This window comes from Notamacropus eugenii, chromosome 2, assembly GCF_028372415.1.
Source record: "Notamacropus eugenii isolate mMacEug1 chromosome 2, mMacEug1.pri_v2, whole genome shotgun sequence".
Classification (NCBI taxonomy): Eukaryota; Metazoa; Chordata; class Mammalia; order Diprotodontia; family Macropodidae; genus Notamacropus; species Notamacropus eugenii.
The window spans coordinates 111506548-111525765 of record NC_092873.1 but is presented as its reverse complement, the minus strand read 5'-3'; the positions used below and the strand labels follow the sequence as shown (position 1 = coordinate 111525765).

At 37.5% G+C, this 19218-nt stretch overlaps 1 protein-coding gene across 4 annotated transcripts in view; it reads left to right on the top strand.

The window, feature by feature from the left end:
- The window catches only part of ADGRF1 (adhesion G protein-coupled receptor F1), a 66618-nt gene extending 53296 nt beyond the window's left edge, over positions 1–13322 (top strand). For all 4 annotated transcript variants that reach the window (XM_072642377.1, XM_072642376.1, XM_072642379.1 and 1 more), the window contains 5 exons: positions 1624–2997; positions 5072–5113; positions 6429–6491; positions 9016–9079; positions 11838–13322. In XM_072642377.1, coding sequence (XP_072498478.1) covers positions 1624–2997; positions 5072–5113; positions 6429–6491; positions 9016–9079; positions 11838–11911 — 1617 coding nt within the window. In that variant the 3' untranslated portion in view covers positions 11912–13322. The remainder of the gene's footprint in view (positions 1–1623; positions 2998–5071; positions 5114–6428; positions 6492–9015; positions 9080–11837) is intronic.
- Positions 13323–19218: the final 5896 nt, after the last annotated feature.

The following is a 19218-nucleotide window of genomic DNA, read 5'->3' as shown; positions in this document are numbered from 1 at the left end:
TTTGAAAATGTTCACCCCAAATGTTCATTTAAATGAGTACAGTTGAGAGCTATTCAACAAAGTTATAGCAACCTAAAGAAATCACAGAGAGGCTAACCACTTTCTTCATCATAGGGAAAGAATTCAGGATCTAAACTCTGGGGCTCAGAAATGAATTAGAACTAGCTTTAAGTTGACTGTCTATATGTCACATGACAGAGAGCTGGAGTCACCATTCCTTGTTCAAAGCAAGATTGGTTAAGTGGACAAAATGCTGAAAGTCTTAAAGACCTGGGTTCAAATCCTGCCTCTGAGATTTACTACCTTTGTGATTTGGGACAAATTATTTGATCTCTCTGAGCCTCATTGTCCTAATACAGATGAATGTATGAAAGATGGAAAACAATAAAGAAATAAAAAAATGTGCTTGCCTACCCCAAAAAATTTACCTAAATTCTAAATTTGTACAACTTATGTTCACTTCCTAGAATAACATCAAGGGGACAATGGAAAGATATGTCTCCAGAACACTGAGATCAAAGAAACAACCAGATAAGCAATCGAACAGGCTTGAAAGAATGGGGCAATGCAGGGGCAGTGGTTATAAACAGAGATATCTGCAGGAGAGAGAAACATATAGGGATTAAAAGACAAAAGACAGAGTTTGTGGAAATCAGATGCTTCAACTCAATTCCTCAAGCTCTAGGAAAATCCAAAATGTTCACAGTGTGCATTCCCAGTTAGCATGGATTTTTGTTGTCTTAACTGCAGTAAACATGGAAATGTGAATAAACACAAACTGAAACATTAATAAAGAGATCATGAATTTGCTAGTAAAATGAGTGCAATATGGGAAAAGGATTTCAAGACCCACCTTAATCATTCAGCTATGGTCTCAGTAATATGTTAGTCACCACTGCAGCCTCAGTGTGATGAGCACACTGTACTCATGTCCCCTCCATATGTATATCCCCTCCTTCACATCTGCTGAATCTTCAGTGTCCTCATAGGAAACCTAGTGTCATCAGTCCTGGAAACAATCCTTTGTTTCTGCTGATGTCAGCCACTCAGCCCAAAGTTCTTGTTGTACACATCAAGTTGAATTGGTAGATTTTATATTGTGAATTTTATGGTCTATGTAAGAGCTCTGGTTTTCCATTGCATAACTATGCTCATCATGATGGCCACTGATTTCTCCCTTAGCTATGCCTTTCCTCTGACTGAGCATTATTCTCAGGGACAAAACTAAGGCAGAGCAATTGTGGTTTTTCCCCAGGGCCCAAATTATAAAGAATTATAACAGCACTTCACAATCCTTTCAACATCATAGAAACAACAAAGCTCAGTACCATGTTAACAAGAAAGATTAGTCAAAATAAGAAGGTACTAGATAGCAAGTATGGAGGAAGTTCCTCTCCTACCCTGACTTCCTCTATCTAAACAGAGCAGTTTCCCCGAAATGGCATCAAATCAGGGTCCAGGAGGGAGATGTACATCTTCTCACAGACAAGGTTAATGGTCCTTGCCCTGGGCACAAAAATTCCTACTCATAGCTTTGGCAATTCTATGTTCATTTTTCATGTGCTTGTAATAGTTCTTCTCGTTCCTTCAAAATACTAATTAAATTCCCACTTTGCATTTCAGAATTTCCTAAGTGTAGCCAACCATCTTCTTAATTCTACAGCCATAAGCAACTGGACGATTTTGCTACAGGAAGAACAGGATGCCAGCTCACAGTTTCTAGAGACACTAGAAAACATCAGCATTCTGGTTCCTTCTAAAATCATGCCTCTGACGTTTTCAGGAGAATTCATTAATTGGAATGGGATTCTAGCAACAGCAAGCCAGAAACAGGATGGTTATAACTACCAGGCAGAATTCTTACAGGAAAACAGTTCTAAGCTTGTCAGAGGGATATTGTCAATAGGCAAAGACCAGTTCCAGAAAGCCCTTCCTCAAGCTATCATAAGTATGGCCTCTCTAACTCTAGGAAGCATACTCCCCAGCACCTCAAAGAAAAATGCTACAGTTAATGGGCCAGTGATATCAACCATTATCCCAAACTATACATTAAATGAAGTCTTCCTGATTTTTTCCAAGATAGACTCCAACCTGAGCAAGCCATATTGTGTATTCTGGGACTTCAGACACTTGGAATGGAATGAGGATGGCTGCCAATTGTTGAATGAAACTCATGACACCGTAATGTGTAGATGTACCCATCTGACCTCCTTCTCCATCCTAATGTCACGCTATGTCCCTCCTACCATCATTCCTGTGGTGAAGTGGATCACTTATGTGGGACTCAGTGTCTCCATTGTGAGCTTGATCCTATGCTTGGTGATCGAGGCTATGTTCTGGAAGCAGGTCAAGAAAAACCGAACCTCTCACACCCGCCACATTTGCATGGTGAATGTGGCCCTTTCTCTTTTGATAGCTGACATTTGGTTTATCATTGCGGCTATTTCTGATGCCCAGAAAAATGACTCAGGAGTTTGTGTAGCTGCTATTTTTTTCACTCACTTTTTCTATCTTTCCTTATTCTTTTGGATGTTGACATTAGGCATCTTGATGGTCTATCGAATAGTTCTGATTTTCCATTACATGACTATGCCCACCATGATGGCCATTGGCTTCTCGCTTGGGTATGGTTGCCCTCTCCTTATAACCATCATCACCATTGCTGCCACACAACCAAACAATAACTACCGAAGGAGAGATGTGTGCTGGCTCAACTGGTCAGAGGATGCCAAGCCACTTTTAGCCTTTGTTGTTCCAGCTCTGACCATCGTGGCTGTGAATCTGATGGTGGTGCTGGTGGTCTTACTTAAGCTGAGGAGGCCTACCATCGGAGAAAAGCTGAGTCGAGATGACAAGGTTACCACCATCCGCATTGGAAAGACGATAGTCATTCTAACGCCCTTGCTCGGGCTCACTTGGGGATTTGGCGTAGGAACAATAGCTGACAGCCAGTCTCTAGCTTGGCATATAATATTTGCCCTGCTCAATGCATTTCAGGTGAGAATGATAGTATACAGTTCAGGTATAAGAATCTTATTATAAACATGGCCTAACAGAAATCATAAGATATAAAGACACAGAGGTAAGAAACATAACTTCAGCTGGCCACCCAGTCTATCTTCCTGTAGATCAAACTATCCAGAAAGGTAATTTTTTTTTTACAGGCGAAACTGATGGCAAAAACATATAAAATTACCTCTTGCCCTTACTCCCAAATAGGAAATTCCATCTCCTGCACTAATCCACTTCAAGAACTCCAACATTTTCAGGAGGGTCTTCTATATATCTAGCCTAAATTGTGCCTCTTGATGATTAAGACACTTCCCTTGATTTGGGTGATTTTTGCTTTGTTGAAATAGTTGAAATTTGTGTTCTTATGCATCTTTTCTCCTGAGCTTTGTCTTTGCTAGGAAAAATATATATAATTTTTAAAGAAAAACTATTTTACATATATTCCATTTAAAGGCAATGAATAAATATCCATTGAACTGCATTTTTACATCGCTATTACTTAACACTCTACACGCTCTCTCAGCTTTCTGTGTCTCATTTAAACTGTGGAACACAGCACTGAAGAGAAAATTAAGGCATTGATAATTGAGGGGTAAAATGAAGGGATCCCTTCATAAAACTTTTGCCATGGAAACAAAGCATCAGGAAGAAAATCAAGAAGGAATTAGAGAATTTAGGGATGGGAAGTATTTTGGAACTCCTGGGGTATTAGGGAAGATTCTTAGGCAACCAGCTAGATGGATTCCCATGGGTGTGGCATGGATGGAGCCTGACTCATGTCAGTGCGGTTATGGAAGACACCAATAATCAATTCAATAATTCAAAATTTCTGAAGTGTCTACTATATGTAAAGGACTATTCCATTTTTGACAGGTCCAAGCTATACCATAATTAAAAGTAGCAACCAGCTCCTCCCCATCTTCCTCCCTTCTCTAATTTATCAGTATAAGTTGGAGTGCTAAGTGCTGCCCTTTAAAACTGTACCTGGGGCAGGTTTGATTGACAAGGAACCTGATGGGGAGTGGGTTGAGGAGTATCAGTAGGGTACAGGCTTGCAGACCATGTAGAAGTAATTGCCAGGTAGGATTTCCACACACATTGCTTCCTGGGATGATACCATCAGGATTCTATGGCTGTATGAGTATAAATTATATATTATTCTATATTATATTGTACATGTTATACATTATATTATTATAAAGCTATATGACTATAAATTACAGTGCACACAACATGCATTGGTTGAAAGAACTCCTTCATCCTGGTATTCTCTACATCTCTATATCAATATAGATACAGTTATATCAATATTCTCTATATCTATATACAATCATGGTCTCAGTCAGCCCACTCTGTCCCTATTCTGTGTTCATAGCATTGTGCCAGGGTGGGGGCAGCTAGGGGGTGTAGTGGATAGAGCACCAGTGCAGGAGTCAGGAGGACCTGAGTTCAAATCTCGCCTCAGACGCTTGACGCTCACTAGCTGTGTGACCTTGGGCAAGTCACTTAACCCCAACTGCCTCATCCTGGGTCATCTCCAGTCATCCTGATGAATATCTGGTCACTGGATTCAGATGGCTCTGGAGGAGAAGTGAGGCTGGTGACCTGCACAACCCTTCCTTACTCAGAAGAAAGTCAAGTGCAAGTCATGTCATCATTTCTCTGATGGCATGGTCTTCTTTGGCAACGAAGGACAAACACTCTGTGCCAGGGACTAGGAGAGTGATAAAGATAAACAAGATAGGATTGTGAAGCTTGCAATTTAGCAAGGAAAGATAACACACAAATAATTCTAATATAAAATTAATCATAATAAGTGCATAAAATAGTTATATATAGTTACATAATCGTTATATGTACATAACGTATATATAATATATATTACAGAATACTATGTGAGATCCAATACCTTTCTATCCAAGCATAACATCTGGCCAAAGGAAGTGGGTTAGGACAGATCCAAGAGAATAGAGGGAGATCAAACTTTGTAGGTCTTTAGAAGTCTGTTTGGAAAAGGGTAAACAAATGAATTGTGGTTTATTTCCTTTTTATTTTCTAGGGATTTTTCATCTTATGCTTTGGAATGCTTTTTGATAGTAAGGTACGTACATCCTTTTTTTCCTCCACTGATCACTCTTCTCCATTATCATCCAAAGTCACCTGCCAACCCGGGTCTCAAGTTCCTCATCTGGGAAATGATAGGATTGAACTAGGTGAGCTCTAAGGTCCCTTCCAGCAATAGTAGCTCTAACATAAGACACAAAAGAACCCAACAGTAACTGCTAGATTACAGTATCATTTTTTGTTGCTGTCCGTCAGTTGTTTTTAGTCCTGACCAGCATTTTGTGATCCTATATGGGTTTTCTTGCAGAGATACTGAAATGGTTTGCCATTTCCTTCTCCAGCTCATTTTACAGAAAAGGAAACTGAGGCAAATGGTTAAATGACTTGCCCAGGGTCACACAGCTAGCTAAGTATAGGAGGCCAGATTTGAGCTCAGGAATATGAATCTTTCTGACTCCAGGTCCATTACTCTATGTACTATAGCGCCACCTAGCGGCAGTATCATACAGGACCATTTATAATGCAATTTTTGAAAATTCTCAAATCAAGAGAACATTATATGAAATGATTACAACAACTTAAATTGAATGGACATAAAGCAATCAAAACTAATTAGAATGATGGGGTTTGACATCCTCAGAAGAGATATGAACTATAGAATCACAGATTTACAGTAGAAAGGGTGTTAACAGTCTAATCCCCTCATATTACAGATGAAAAAATTGAGTCTCAGAAATGGTAAATGACTTGCTCAGGGTCATACAGTAAGCAAATGATTTGAAATCAGATCTTTCTGATTCCCAGTTCATTACTTTATTCCTTACTGAGACTACACATTTCCTTCTTTGCACAAGCGTACAACTCTGCCTAAAATGCGACACTAGTAATGTGTTAGATTCCTTAGTTTCCTAAATGGCTTCCTCCCCTCCCCCTTACTTTTGTATTCTTTATATTAAGGAATGGCTCTCAGGAAGGGGAAAAGGGGAAAGATATTTTGGGAAATGGATAATGATGTAAAAACAAAAGCTATTTATAAATATTTTTTAAAAAAGATAAGAAAATGACTGCCCATAAAGACTGATCTGCCTTTATGCAGAGAAATTCTCCCCTGGCTTTTTAATCCCAGCTGTGATATTTACCATCTATGGGATCTTGGGCATGTCACAACTTATCTGGACCTCAGTTTCCTCATCTCTAAATTACCTAGATGATTCTAGTCCAGTTCTCTAGACTAACTCTCTAGATTAACAATCCTAATTCCTTCTCAAAGACTATAAAAGTTAAAGTACCTAAGAAGTACTAACAAACTTATGTTTGTATTTTATCTCATATATTCTCTGTTGACCTCCTAGATTCGCCAACTTCTGCTTAAGAAGATGTTTCCGATAAGCTCATCATCGATGCAGCCAATGAAGGTAACTTCTCATAATGATGTACGATTGCAGGAAGGGTCTTCGTGGACCTTTCTTATACAGACATAGGAATTTCTTCTGAAAAGGAGCATCCAGTGTGGAGTCATGAAAAGTCAGAAGTTTAGTAATTATAGCAATTCACATATATGTATTGAATGAGGTAACATACGTACACTGCTGTGCAAACCTCAAAGCACTCTATAAATCTTCATTATGGTTGTTATTATATTAGTTAATATAATACTATTTATATTTATTCATTATATTTAATTCTATGACCATAGAATTAAATATTTTTCTTCAGTTATACGTAACTTTTTGTGACTCCATTTAGGGTTTTCTTGGCAAAGATACTGGAGTGGTTTGCCATTTCCTTCCCCAGCTCATTTTACAAATGAGGAAACTGAGACAAATAGTGACTTGCCTAGAGTCACCCATCTAGTAAGTATCTGAGGTCAGATCTGAACTTAGGAAGATGAGCCTCCCTGACTTGAGACCCAGCACTCTATCCACTATGCCATCTAGCTACCCCATTATTAAATATTAGTTGTATCTAATTATATTATGATAATATAATTAAACATTAATTGTTGTTATATATAGAATAATAGTCTTCTTCATCATCAGGTGATGAAACTGAGGCCCAGGAGGTTAAGAAACTTGTTGAAGGTCCCTAAGATAGTAAACAGCAGACGTAGGATTTGCATTCATGTCTTTTGAGTCTAAATCCAATGTTCTTTCATCTATATCATACTGCCTCTAGGGAAGTCAAAGAATATGCCCATTCACCTGAAATTCAATTCAAAAGTATTTCTTACAGAATCAAAGGATTTATAATGAGAAGGGAACTTAGCCCACTCACCCCATTTTGCAGGGAACTGAAGCCTAAAGTAGTCAAAAGATTTGAATAGGGTTACTTAGGTAATAAAAAGTGGCAGAATTGAAATTTGAACTCAAGTTTCATGACTCCATGTTCTTTCCTTTAAACGATCCTACTCCTTAAGTAGAAAGGATTTAGAAACTTCTACCAATGGCGATACAGCTCCCCTCATCACAGCTACCATCTCTCATGCTGAAAGGTTATATATAGCCCTGTACTTCCACAGCTGAGTTCAGAAACTCTTTCCTCTTCTAGACACAAACCACGGTCATGTGGTTCTATTCTCTCCTGAGATGATGTGCTTGAGAAGCCTCTCATTCCCACCTCTTGAGTATGTGGGTGATTCTTCTTAATACATGCAACTATACAGCATATCTTTGTTCCAAGACAGGGGTTGTGGAGAGGGGTTCTTTCTCCAATCTGTCTGTGCCTAGCTCTCTCAGTATCCCCTCAGATCATCCTTGATAGAGTTACTTTCTTCTTCTTATAGGTCCAGTTAAAAGGGATGTTCAATTCAGAACAGTCTGAGCCAGTTAAATCATACCTCAGAGTCTGGGGTTCACTCAATGCTTTCACATAAAAGTCCAAACCAGTGCTTACTCATATTCTTAATGAGATTTTTCAAAGTAGAGTCCCATTAGTAAATCAATTTGTGGTTTGTCTTGTGGAAAGGGAATATGGTATGGTAGAAAAAGTACTGGTTTTAGAATCAAAAGACCTCTGTTTGAATGATTTGTGGATCACTACAAGGGATCAGAGGAGTTTCATTTTTATATCTCTAGACAACCCTCATTACTAAGTAGTCCACTGATTGTTGTATTAATAATAAATACTTAAAATATATATAGCATTTGATAATTAGGGAAAATTACAGTGTATAAGGTCAAGATGTTTTCATGGTTTCTTTTAATATATTTTCATGATGGTGTCTTCAAAGACGATGTTTTTATCACCTGATGACAATGCACAAAGAATCAGTTGACTAGTTTCAAAATCTAAAATGATAGCTCTAAAAAGTTATCTCTGGCAAATAAAAATAAAATGTCAAAAGTGCTGACAAGAGTATTGTCAAAAATATAAAAGTGTCTGCAAGCTGTCTCAATACTGTCCAAGTATTCTCAGGATTCAGGAAAGCAAGGATTTGGCAGATATTTCCTAGGATTCTCTAGAACTAAGTAATACAGGAGACAATTTATAAATGGTTTTACTTGTTGATATGAAAACAAGCCACAGAAAAGAATGATAGTATTTTCCCTAAAACTTGGTTGCTTTTTTAAAAAGCCTCCTTCTAGTGTGTATAAAAATTCAAGGACATGCTTAGGAAAATGTCTTTAGGCATTTAGTATCTTGAGAAGAAGAGATTAATGTGCAACAGAGATGTAGTAAAGGGTTATTAATATAAATACTTGAGATACATAGACTACCACTAAAAATGTATCATTAATGAGTCCTTTTCTTTCCTTTCTTCTCCTTTTCCTCCTCATCTTCCTTTAAAGAAGAACTGGAAGAAGAAGAGGAAGCCAAAGAAGAAGGAAGATGGGGAGGAGGAGAAATAGAGAAAGAGGAGAAGGAAAACTAGGAGAAGGAAAATGAGAGAAAGAAGGAAATGTTATTTTTTTAAAATACTGTTTTCTTTTTCTTTTGCAGAATGCATCAGATCTAGCAGTGGGACCCAACTTCCTGAAGACATTTAACCCATTTCACCAAAAAGGTGAGTTCAAATGATCCCAGGATTTTTTAAAGGGATGGTATGCTAGAGGAAGGATGGATATCAATGGTATTGTGTAAAGAAATTTTGAAGCAAACTATCTCTTAATCTACAGAATCATAGAATTTGAGAGTTGCAAGGACCTTAGTGACCATTTTGTCCAACCCACAGGTAAAAGGAATATTCCCCTCCCCACCCATAACAAAACTGACAAATGTCCATTCAACCTTTGCACAAAGAACTCCAAGGAGAGAAAAATCTACCACTCACTTTTCAAGGCAGTTTCATTTCATTTCAGGAAAGATAACTTTTAGGAAACTTTTTTCCTTCTTACATTAATTCTAAATTTTCCCCTTTGCAACATCTACTCTATATTTCTAAAACCTATGCTTCTCAAAGCAGCATAAGATCCCTCTCTCAGCTATCACATTATCCTATTAACTCCTATTGAACCTAACGTTCTCTAAAACACCAGATCTTTTATTTTTCCCTAGCCAATCAATGAACATATATCAAGTATCTAGGAACTTGTTTAAGTGCTGGTAATTCTAAGAAAGGCAAAAAACTGTCTTCTCCAAGAAGCTTAGTCTAATCAGGGAGACAACACACAACTAGGTACAAAATAACAGCTAGCTGTCTAATCCTTATAAAGTTGAGAGTATCACAGCTGAAGCTGAAGCTTAGCTGAATGGAGAGAGAGAGACAGAGAGAGAGAATACAAAATACATGTATGTATATATGAATATATGTCATCGAATGGACATGCGTGTACATATTTATATTTGCACTTATAACCACATACACATATGTATATATGCATGCACACATATGTATGTGATTGTATATAGATAAATACACATGCATAGATAGGTATGTTGTTGTCATTTTTCAGTGATGTCCAACTCTTTGTGACCCTATTTGTAGTTTTCTTAGCAAAGATATTAGAGTGATTTGCTATTTCCTTCTCCAGCTCATTTTACAAGTAAACTGAGGTAAAAAGGGTTAAGTGACTTGTTCAGGCTCACACAGCTAAGAAGTGTCTGAATGTGGATTTGAACTCAGGAAGCTAATTCTTCATAGAGTCCAGCGCTCTATCCATTGTGCCACCTAGCTGCCTCATATGTATGTATATATACACATGTGCATACAAATACACATATTCTATCACCTGTAAATAGATGATAGAAATCACACAGAAGTAATATGCTAAAATGGTTTTGGGAGCTGTTTTATATATTAGATTTCCCTAATAAATTAAGATAAAGTCAATGTTTTTACTTTTAAAAGTAACTTTTTCGATGTATTTCATTTTTAGAGTACCTATATTTTCCAATGTATCCTTCCCTATACTTCCTTCCAGAGTACAATTCTTTATAAGAAAGAATCAATAAATGGGGTGGGGGGAATGGTTTTACAAAACAAGCCAAAGCATTAAAAATGTTGACATTATATGCAGTGTTCCCCACTCTTAGCTCCCTATCTTTGCAAAGTAATAGGGGAGGTGCATTCTCGTGATTCTTCTAGCTTGGTCATTACAATTTTATGGCATGTGTTGTCTTTACATTATAATGACCAAGCTAAAAGACTCACCTGAGGTGATTGATTGGCTTCATGACCTCCCTGGTTATCAAGGATTCTCTTTAAATTTTAAGTTAAGATACTGATCACAGGAAGGAACTATTTAGGGGAAGTGATGCAGGAAGAAATTGAGTGGTGATTACTCTGGAATGTGAACAGCAAACTATATTTTAACATATTTAATTCTATTTTTTGTTAAGAGATTCCTGTAAATACTACCTAGAATATTCTAGGAGAAAAGAGGCTTGTCAGAAGTCATGATAGACTATGACAGTTTGGACATCTTTCTCTCCAAGCCAGAAATTTTAGATTAATTGAATTGAATTTAAAAAAAATATTTCTGGCAAATTTGAGCTTAATCACAGAATACATTATTACTATTTTTTTTCCTTTAATAACCCTTTTCTCTTAATAGAAGAGGAAACTTAAGGCACAGGGAGGGCAAGTACCTTGCCCAGAAACATAACAATAGGAAGCATTATTAGAGGTAGGATTCGAACCTATGTCCTCTGATTGCAGAAACGATATTATTTCTGTTGTAGCTTGCTGCTTCATTGCCTATGTAATTTTGGTCAAGTTATTTGTCTTCCTTATTCCTCATTTTCCTTACTTACAAAGTGAAAGTAATATGTATAGTATCTACCTCAGCAAGTTTCCGTGAGGATAATACACAGTGATACATGCCAATTGTTTTACAAATCCAAGTGCTATATAAATATCAGTTGATTACTGATGCAAAATCTGTGAATTTGACTCTGAGGGATAAAAATGCAGCCAGACTCTGACCAAAGTCTCTTAAATTAGTATTGAAGGGAAAAATCAGATTTATGAAAAGTATAAAATCCCATTTTATCTAATCTCCTTGACATAATTTTCTGAGAAAGTCAGATATTATCTATAATATGTACAGATATTATTACATAATTATATCTATCTATGAATATAGACATAAATGTACAGAAAGACAATGAGCCATTATACTCAAAAGGGATGTGTCAGATAAGCCAGTGTCTATCATGACACCATTGAACTGGTGTTGACTGGCCAAACATTTTATCCATACCTATGCTTAATGCCCAGAGTTCAGTTCCACAACCATGAAAAAATACTGTTGGCTTATACTATGCATTTCAGCCCATTGGATGCTCATGTGGTTAAATAATTTGCTTGTCCTCTCTTTCAGGTACATATACATTTTCTGATGTAGGAGAATCCACAAGTGACATTAAGCTTACTCAGCATTTATCATCTGAATGATCATGAGGAACGCAAAATTAAATAAGAATCTTTTTACAAAATTTAACATTTACAACTAAATGTCAGGAAAGAAATTGCCCTTGGCATTAGGTGACTTTTATGGGATCATTGTTAGTCATTTTAGATTGTGAAGTTGGGACCAAGACAAGAAGACCACAGATGCTCTGCCAATGTCTTTGTTTTCAATCAGATGGATATTTTTCTTCTCTGGCATGATGGCAGATTGAGAATCACAGCCTGAAAGAAAGGAAATGTAATTTGATGACACAAAGAGGCAGGGCTCATATCACTTAGTGCTCTCTTGCTTTGCTTTGGAAATGTCTTAAAAATGGAGATCCTGACTTCAAAATTCATCTCATATCCCTGGGATTGACAGCAGTCATTCAAGAAGAAAAACCTAGACAAATAGCTGAGTCTGTACTTAATTTCTCTTAGAAGGCAAATTGAGTTAAATACCACCCTCGCCGCTAACACACACATCATGAATGTGTTATCTTCCTCAACTTTCCATTGAAATTCTATGCTGGTTTTTTTTTAATTTTTGAGTTTGCTGACTTCAACTTAAAACCACACCAGGAATACATCTGCTGGACCTTGGTCCTTTCTTGTTTACCCTCTTACATACTTGTAACTCAGGTATTTGCTCTTCAGGTGTTATTTTGAATTCATCTAGGTTTGTCATTTGTTGAATTTCTGATAGATCCACTAGACTAGAGACATGGAGGCCACTAACCAAGAGCTTTTCCAGATTAAAATATGATAGGTAAATATTTAACAAGATTAAAAAATAAAACATAAATAATGTTAATTTGTTGTTTTCTAAGTCAATGTGTGGCCTGCAGGGATGTGTGGGTTAGTGGGACCCATTTCTATTTGAGTTTGAGACTACTGTATTAGATAAACACATGTGGGGAATACATGTTGGTTGAAAATGATCTCCCAAGGTCAGAGTGCAGAGTAGTTTTAGCAAACTGTTGGAAAGAACCTGACCCAGTACTTACATAGGTGAACAATGTAGCATTGTAGAAAGTACTTAATTTCTCTTTTTCCCATTGTCCTTGTGAACTGGCTCCTGGATGAAATGCTGATGAGTGGCTAAATATCACTTTTTTTTTTTAAAAAAACTTTCTAAGATTTGGCTAAAAAAATGTTAACTCCTATCTGAGACAGTCTGTTTTTGAGAGCTCATGTAGACAGAAAGTCTTTTTTCTGAAAGTGCCACATTTTCTGTAGAACAAATGGTACCTTGGATAGAGAATGGATGCAAGTGGCATATTCTAGAGCAGGAGTTCTTCACCTTTTGATTTGTGTAATGGTCTCCTTGGCAATCTGGTGAAGTCTGTGGATCCCATTTTGGAATAATGTTGTTCAATTAATAAAATAAAAGATATAGAGTCACAAACGAAATCAATTATATTGAAAAGTCATTTTTTTAAGTTCATAAAACAACTTAAAAGCACCTATGCTAGAGATATGATTTGTACATATTAGAATGATATTTCCTTGAGATATTAGTTCATTAAGAAAATCAAGTCTCAGCTGATACCATAGCATGAAGTTGGTAGCTATAGCTGTAGGACACCCTCCCTCCCAACCTCCTCCACACACTTCCATAGTGCCTTTTCATGCATGGGCACCTGCCATAGCCATTAATTGTGGATGGAGCCAGATATCACATACTCACTTAGTCCTCAGCTCTATTGAAGGACTATGGTTCTCAACTTCCTAGATGTCCACCTAAAAGGCTATGGGGCTGAGCCTGCAGGATCCCCTATCGATGTTGTGGTAGTCCTATAATTTTTTTCTGGAAAAAAACATATCTAGGGACTGAGGATCATGGGATCCTGGATTTGAAGCTGAAAGGGAACCAGATCACTGTGTGATAATGAGGGGCTAAGTTGGGCAAGTGCCCAAGGTCATGCAGATAGTAAGTAGAAGAGCTAAGTTTTGAGTTGCCACCTCCAAGCCCTTGCTCAGCGATTTCCTGTGCTGAAAATGTCCCCCTTTCCTAATTTCTACTTTTTTGAATACACAACTTTTGGAACTATAACTCAAGTGCCACCTCTTAAAGGATCCTTTTCTGATCCTTCCAGTTGATAGCACTATCCCACATCCCACATCCCAAAATTACTTAGCTTTTATTTTGCATATTGTTTGTATTTACTTTTCCATTTACATGTTTTACCCCCCAGCTAAATTAAGTTCTTTGAAAGTAGGGTCTATCTCATTTTTGTCTTTGTCACATAGTTCCGTGTATGCAATAGACACTTAATAAATGTTGCTGAAACAATTATATGAAAAAATGAAAGTGAAGACTACTTAAGACTACCCACATAGTTGCATCATTCCCTTCTCCCTACTACCTCAAATCCATGGAGTTGTGGCCAGTCTTACACCTCATGCCAATGGTAACCATCTTCTTTTCTCTTTATATATCATGTACTACAGCCAAATACCACCCCCTCACTCTGAAATAGTGTCACATTTACTCTTTGCACGTGACTTGAGCACTCCTCACCTCTGTGGTTCCTGCCATTTCTCCTAGTAGTCCTCGGATTCTATTACTGGCTCAGTCAATGAATTAGCTGAATGACCTTAGGCAAGTTATTTAATAACCTTTGTGGCCCTCAATGAGTAGAATTACAGAGCTAAAGTCCTTAGAGAAAATCTAGTCTAATTAAGTGTAGAGGGCCGAGCTCTGGACCGTGGCCCCTTGGTGAGTCCGGAGACGCCCTGGGGTGAGAACCTGCCTTCGGGTGCTGGGAACGCCCCTTATGGAGCTGGCTTTGACTCCAGGGCAGAACATGGGAGAAGCTACAGCGGGGTATATAGGGGGGAACACTGGAAGGTCGGGAGGACTGGGGTAAGCAATAAAGTGCAGTAAGCAGCCTTCTTGGGTGAACTGTTTGGTCATTCCCCTCCCCCACAGGAGGGGGGCCGGAACCATTGGAAGACCAGTAAAGCGGTTGGAGGTAAGCTTGTAGGGGACAGCTCAGGGCAGGCCCTGAGCAATTAAGAAACTGAGATCCAAAAGAATCAATTGACTTGGCCAGTACCACTAAGAAAGCTAATAAGCAGTGAAGAATCCAGTCTTTTTGTTTCCAACTCTTGATTGTCTAAAGTGAAAAGAGACCTTAGCATCCATCTAATCCTACCCCATAATTTTTCAGATGAAGAAACTGAGTGACTTGTCACACAAGTGTGTGTGTGTGTGTGTGTGTGTGTGTGTGTGTTTGTCCTTCATTGCTGAAGAAGACCATGCCATCAGAGAAATAATGACATGACTTGCACTTGACTTTGTTTTGAGTGAGGGAGGGCTGTGCAAGTCACCAGTCTCATTTCTCCTCCAGGGCCATCTGAATCCAGTGACCAGATATTCATCAGGATGACTGGAGATGACCCAGGATGAGGCACTTGGGGTTAAGTGACTTGCCCAAGGTCACACAACTAGTGAGTGTATGGTGAGATTTGAACTCAGGTCCTCCTGACTCCTGCACTGGTGCTCTATCCACTGCACCACCTAGCTGCCCAATGTCAGAAGAAAATGGAAGAACTGGGCCTTGAACCAGGGCTCTAAGCTAAACCAAGGTCCTCTGACTCCAATCCAGCATCCTTTTCACTGTACCATTCTACAATGTATAAAAGAAGGAGGTATATATGCAGTGATTGCTAAGGTCCTTCTACCTCCTAAATTATAGTTTTAGGAATCTATGCTATGTCAAACTGCCCATTGTTCAGATTATTGGGAATTGGTAAATAAAATCATGTACCTTCTATTCATTCTCCCTATGATGTGAGAGATTAGATGTTCTTAACTGGGATTCCATGAACTTTTTTAAAAAAATATTTTGATGATATATTTCAATATCATTGGTTTCTTTTGTAATTCTATGTGTTTTATGCATTAAAAATATTATTCTAAGAAAGGGTGGATTGCAAAGCCCCAAGGAAGCTCAAAACCCCTGAGTCATCCTATAAGTCCAACAATAATGATCCAAAGCCCCTTCTGGGGATGGGTGGAAGCCAATTCACAAGGAATCTTGCTTTTCCCTGCTACAAAGAATCTGCACCAGTCCTCAGGAGCAGGCTCCTTACTCCTTTCCCCTAATGCCTTCTCCTGGTAGATCCAGAGAAGACCCTATAAAATCTCCTGAGCTTTACTGGTTTGGGAAGAGGATGCTCCATTCCCTCTAGTGCCCCATTGGGGCACCAAACTCTATCCAGGATCTCAATGGACTGCTCTATGTCCATCCATTCTTTTATTTTGTATCTCCCCTTGATAGAATCTTCTTGCTTTCTTGTCTTCTTGGGTGTTCTGTTTTTCCTTATAGAGTACTTTGATATTCTGAGTCTTTCTAAGCTTCTATTAAGAAAGGGTCTGTAGGCTTCACTAGATTACCCAAGGGGGGGGTCCATGACACAAAAAGGTTAACAACCATTGTGCTTATTTATACATATACATATTGTATATGAATATATAATATATATGTATGTGTGCACAAATATATACACATACATGCACACATGCACATGTACATACATACAAAATTTTATAATACAATATAAAATAATTAATATAATATAATATAAAATTTTATAATATCCCATCTCAGCCTTTCATAAGTCTTGATTGTTTAAGACTATTCTTATAAAGTAGATCCTCCATGCCTATTATTTTGGCTAGCCTTCTTGGGTCATAGAATCATAGATTTAGAGTTGGAAAGTCCTCTTGAGGTCACCTAGTCCAACTCCATCATTTTGAAGATGAGGAAACTAAGGCTGTTAGAGGTTTGGGGTCTTGCCTAAAGTCATACTAGATTGTTTGCACCTTTGTTGATGGATCAGACACTTGGTATACTTGGTATAAAAATCTTACTAAGTCTTAGTGTCCTTAGAGTGTACTAAGTCTTAGAATGCTGCTGTTTTCACTATATAAGAACTCAAGAACTTCATTTACAGCTCTGAATTTCTCACAACCTGACTTAACAATGTCCTACCCATAACCACAATACCACTTTCCAGGACCTAACTACTTTAGGTGGCTATTTAAGAAGCTCTAGGCAAAGGAATTTGGGAAAGACAACTTTCCAAAGTTGTCCAATTGAAATTATTTGGGGACAACTCATGATAGAATTCCATGTGACTTCATTTTTTTTTTTAACATTGGCTTTGTTTCTACTCATTTCTTGTCTATTTAAATCATCATCACAGTAGGACAGTCATGTAGAGTATTATGGGCATGTGGTTTTTACTCAAATAGAACTACACCTAAGAATGAATAGAAGGAGGGTAGAATAAGAATTTGCCAATATAACCAAAATTATGATGAAACCTAAATTAATTTACATATTTATTGTTTTAACTAATCACACCACCAAGGGGTTACTTTATAGAACTAGTCAAATAATAGTTCATTTAAAAAAAATAACAAAAAATCTAGAATCTCAAGAAAAAATAATGAAAAAAAAAGAAGACTAATATTTCCAGAGCTCAGATTATTATAAAATATTAATCATCAAAGCTCTTTGGTGCTGATTAAAAAATAGAAAAGGAAACAAATGTAAGAGATTATCTAAACAAGCATTTAAAAAATGTCATTTAACTCAGTAATTCAATGTCTGATCAACCCAAGAATGAAAACTACTTGGGAAGGGACTCCCCATATGACAAGCATAACTGGAAAAACTGGAAAGCAATTTGGCAGAAAGTGGATTTAGACTAACATCTTACACTATATAGCATAATAAACTGTAAGTTGTTATACAGCCTTAATTTATAATATAATCTAAGAGGCCACATCATTTCATTCATAGATGGATACATAAATAAATATAGACATAAGGTGTATATATATATATATATATATATATATATATATATATATATATATATATATATATATATATATATATATATATATATACACATATATATAAACATACTGTACACACATCTGTCTCTCTATCTATCTATCATCTGTCCATGGCAAGAAGAGTTACAAAACTCAGGAAACTAAAAGTTAAATTAATTCCAACTCCTTTTACATTCCAGTGAATATCTTGATAGAATGCAAACTCCTCCTGCAGAGTAAGAACTGTTCTCTTTTTGTATCGTCAAGGCTTAACAATACTTATTGAATTCAACTGGAGTGAATTGAACAGGGAGAAGTTATGGTACAACATGAGAATCCTCAAACACTAAGCACTCATTCCTATCTAGGATATGATGAGGTGGGGAAGGGCAGGGCAAAAGCATTTATATAATGCCTAATGTGTGCCTGAGTACCCCACGCACATTGAAAAAAAAATATGACCCCATTTTAACCTCAAAACAACCTTTCCAGGTAGGTGCTATTATTTCCATTTTACAATTGAGGAAATCAAGGTTAAATGACTTTGTCCAGTAACAGCTACTAATAGCCTGGGGATGAATTTGAACTCATGTCTTCCTGACTCTAGATTCAGTACATCAACTACTACTGATGAACATACATATATTTCCAGTTTTGTGTAGCGGACGGCCTGCATCCCTACATGGCTCAGTGATGTGGTGAAGAAGAAAGACACGGGAGGCGGGAGAAGAAAGACCAACTCCACTTTATTGATCTGAGGGTCCGGGTATTTATAGACAGAAACTGCAAGTCTACGTGACATTCTGCTCGTCTCCTGTCCCAGTGATTTGGCCAGTCTTACTATCTTTAAAGACTGTTGGCGTAGAGGACATCTATTTTACATATCCCTTGTTGTCTCACGGAGACAGCAACATCTTGGGGGCATGGAGAGCCATTCCAGATGATAATAAGCACAATCTCAAAGAACAGTTTCCCCGAAGGTCTATCCTGATCTTGTCAACAGCACTCCACCCTGGCCCTCAGCAGTTTTGCATATATTTTTTCTTACTGATGTAAATATTCTTCAGGTATGTTAGAAATGAGACGTTTTTCAATTAACAAAATCAAAATCATAATATGAGGCAATACAAAAATGAGGCAATACTTCATGGAAAAGTTTAAGGCATAGAGAATATAAATTACTGTTTAGCATTTAGTGTCCCATGGGGTTTTCTTGGCAAGGATACTAGAATAGTTTGCTTCTCCATTTCCTTCTCCAGTGTGAACCCATTTTACAGATGTGGAACTGAGGCAAATAGGGGTTAGATGACTTGCCCAGGGTCACATACCTAGGAAACATCTGAAGCTGAATTTGAATTCAGATCTCCCTGACCCCAGACCCAGTGTCTACCCACTGTACCCCCATGCTGCCCAGCATATAATAAAATAAGTATATTTATATATGTTAGGAAACTTA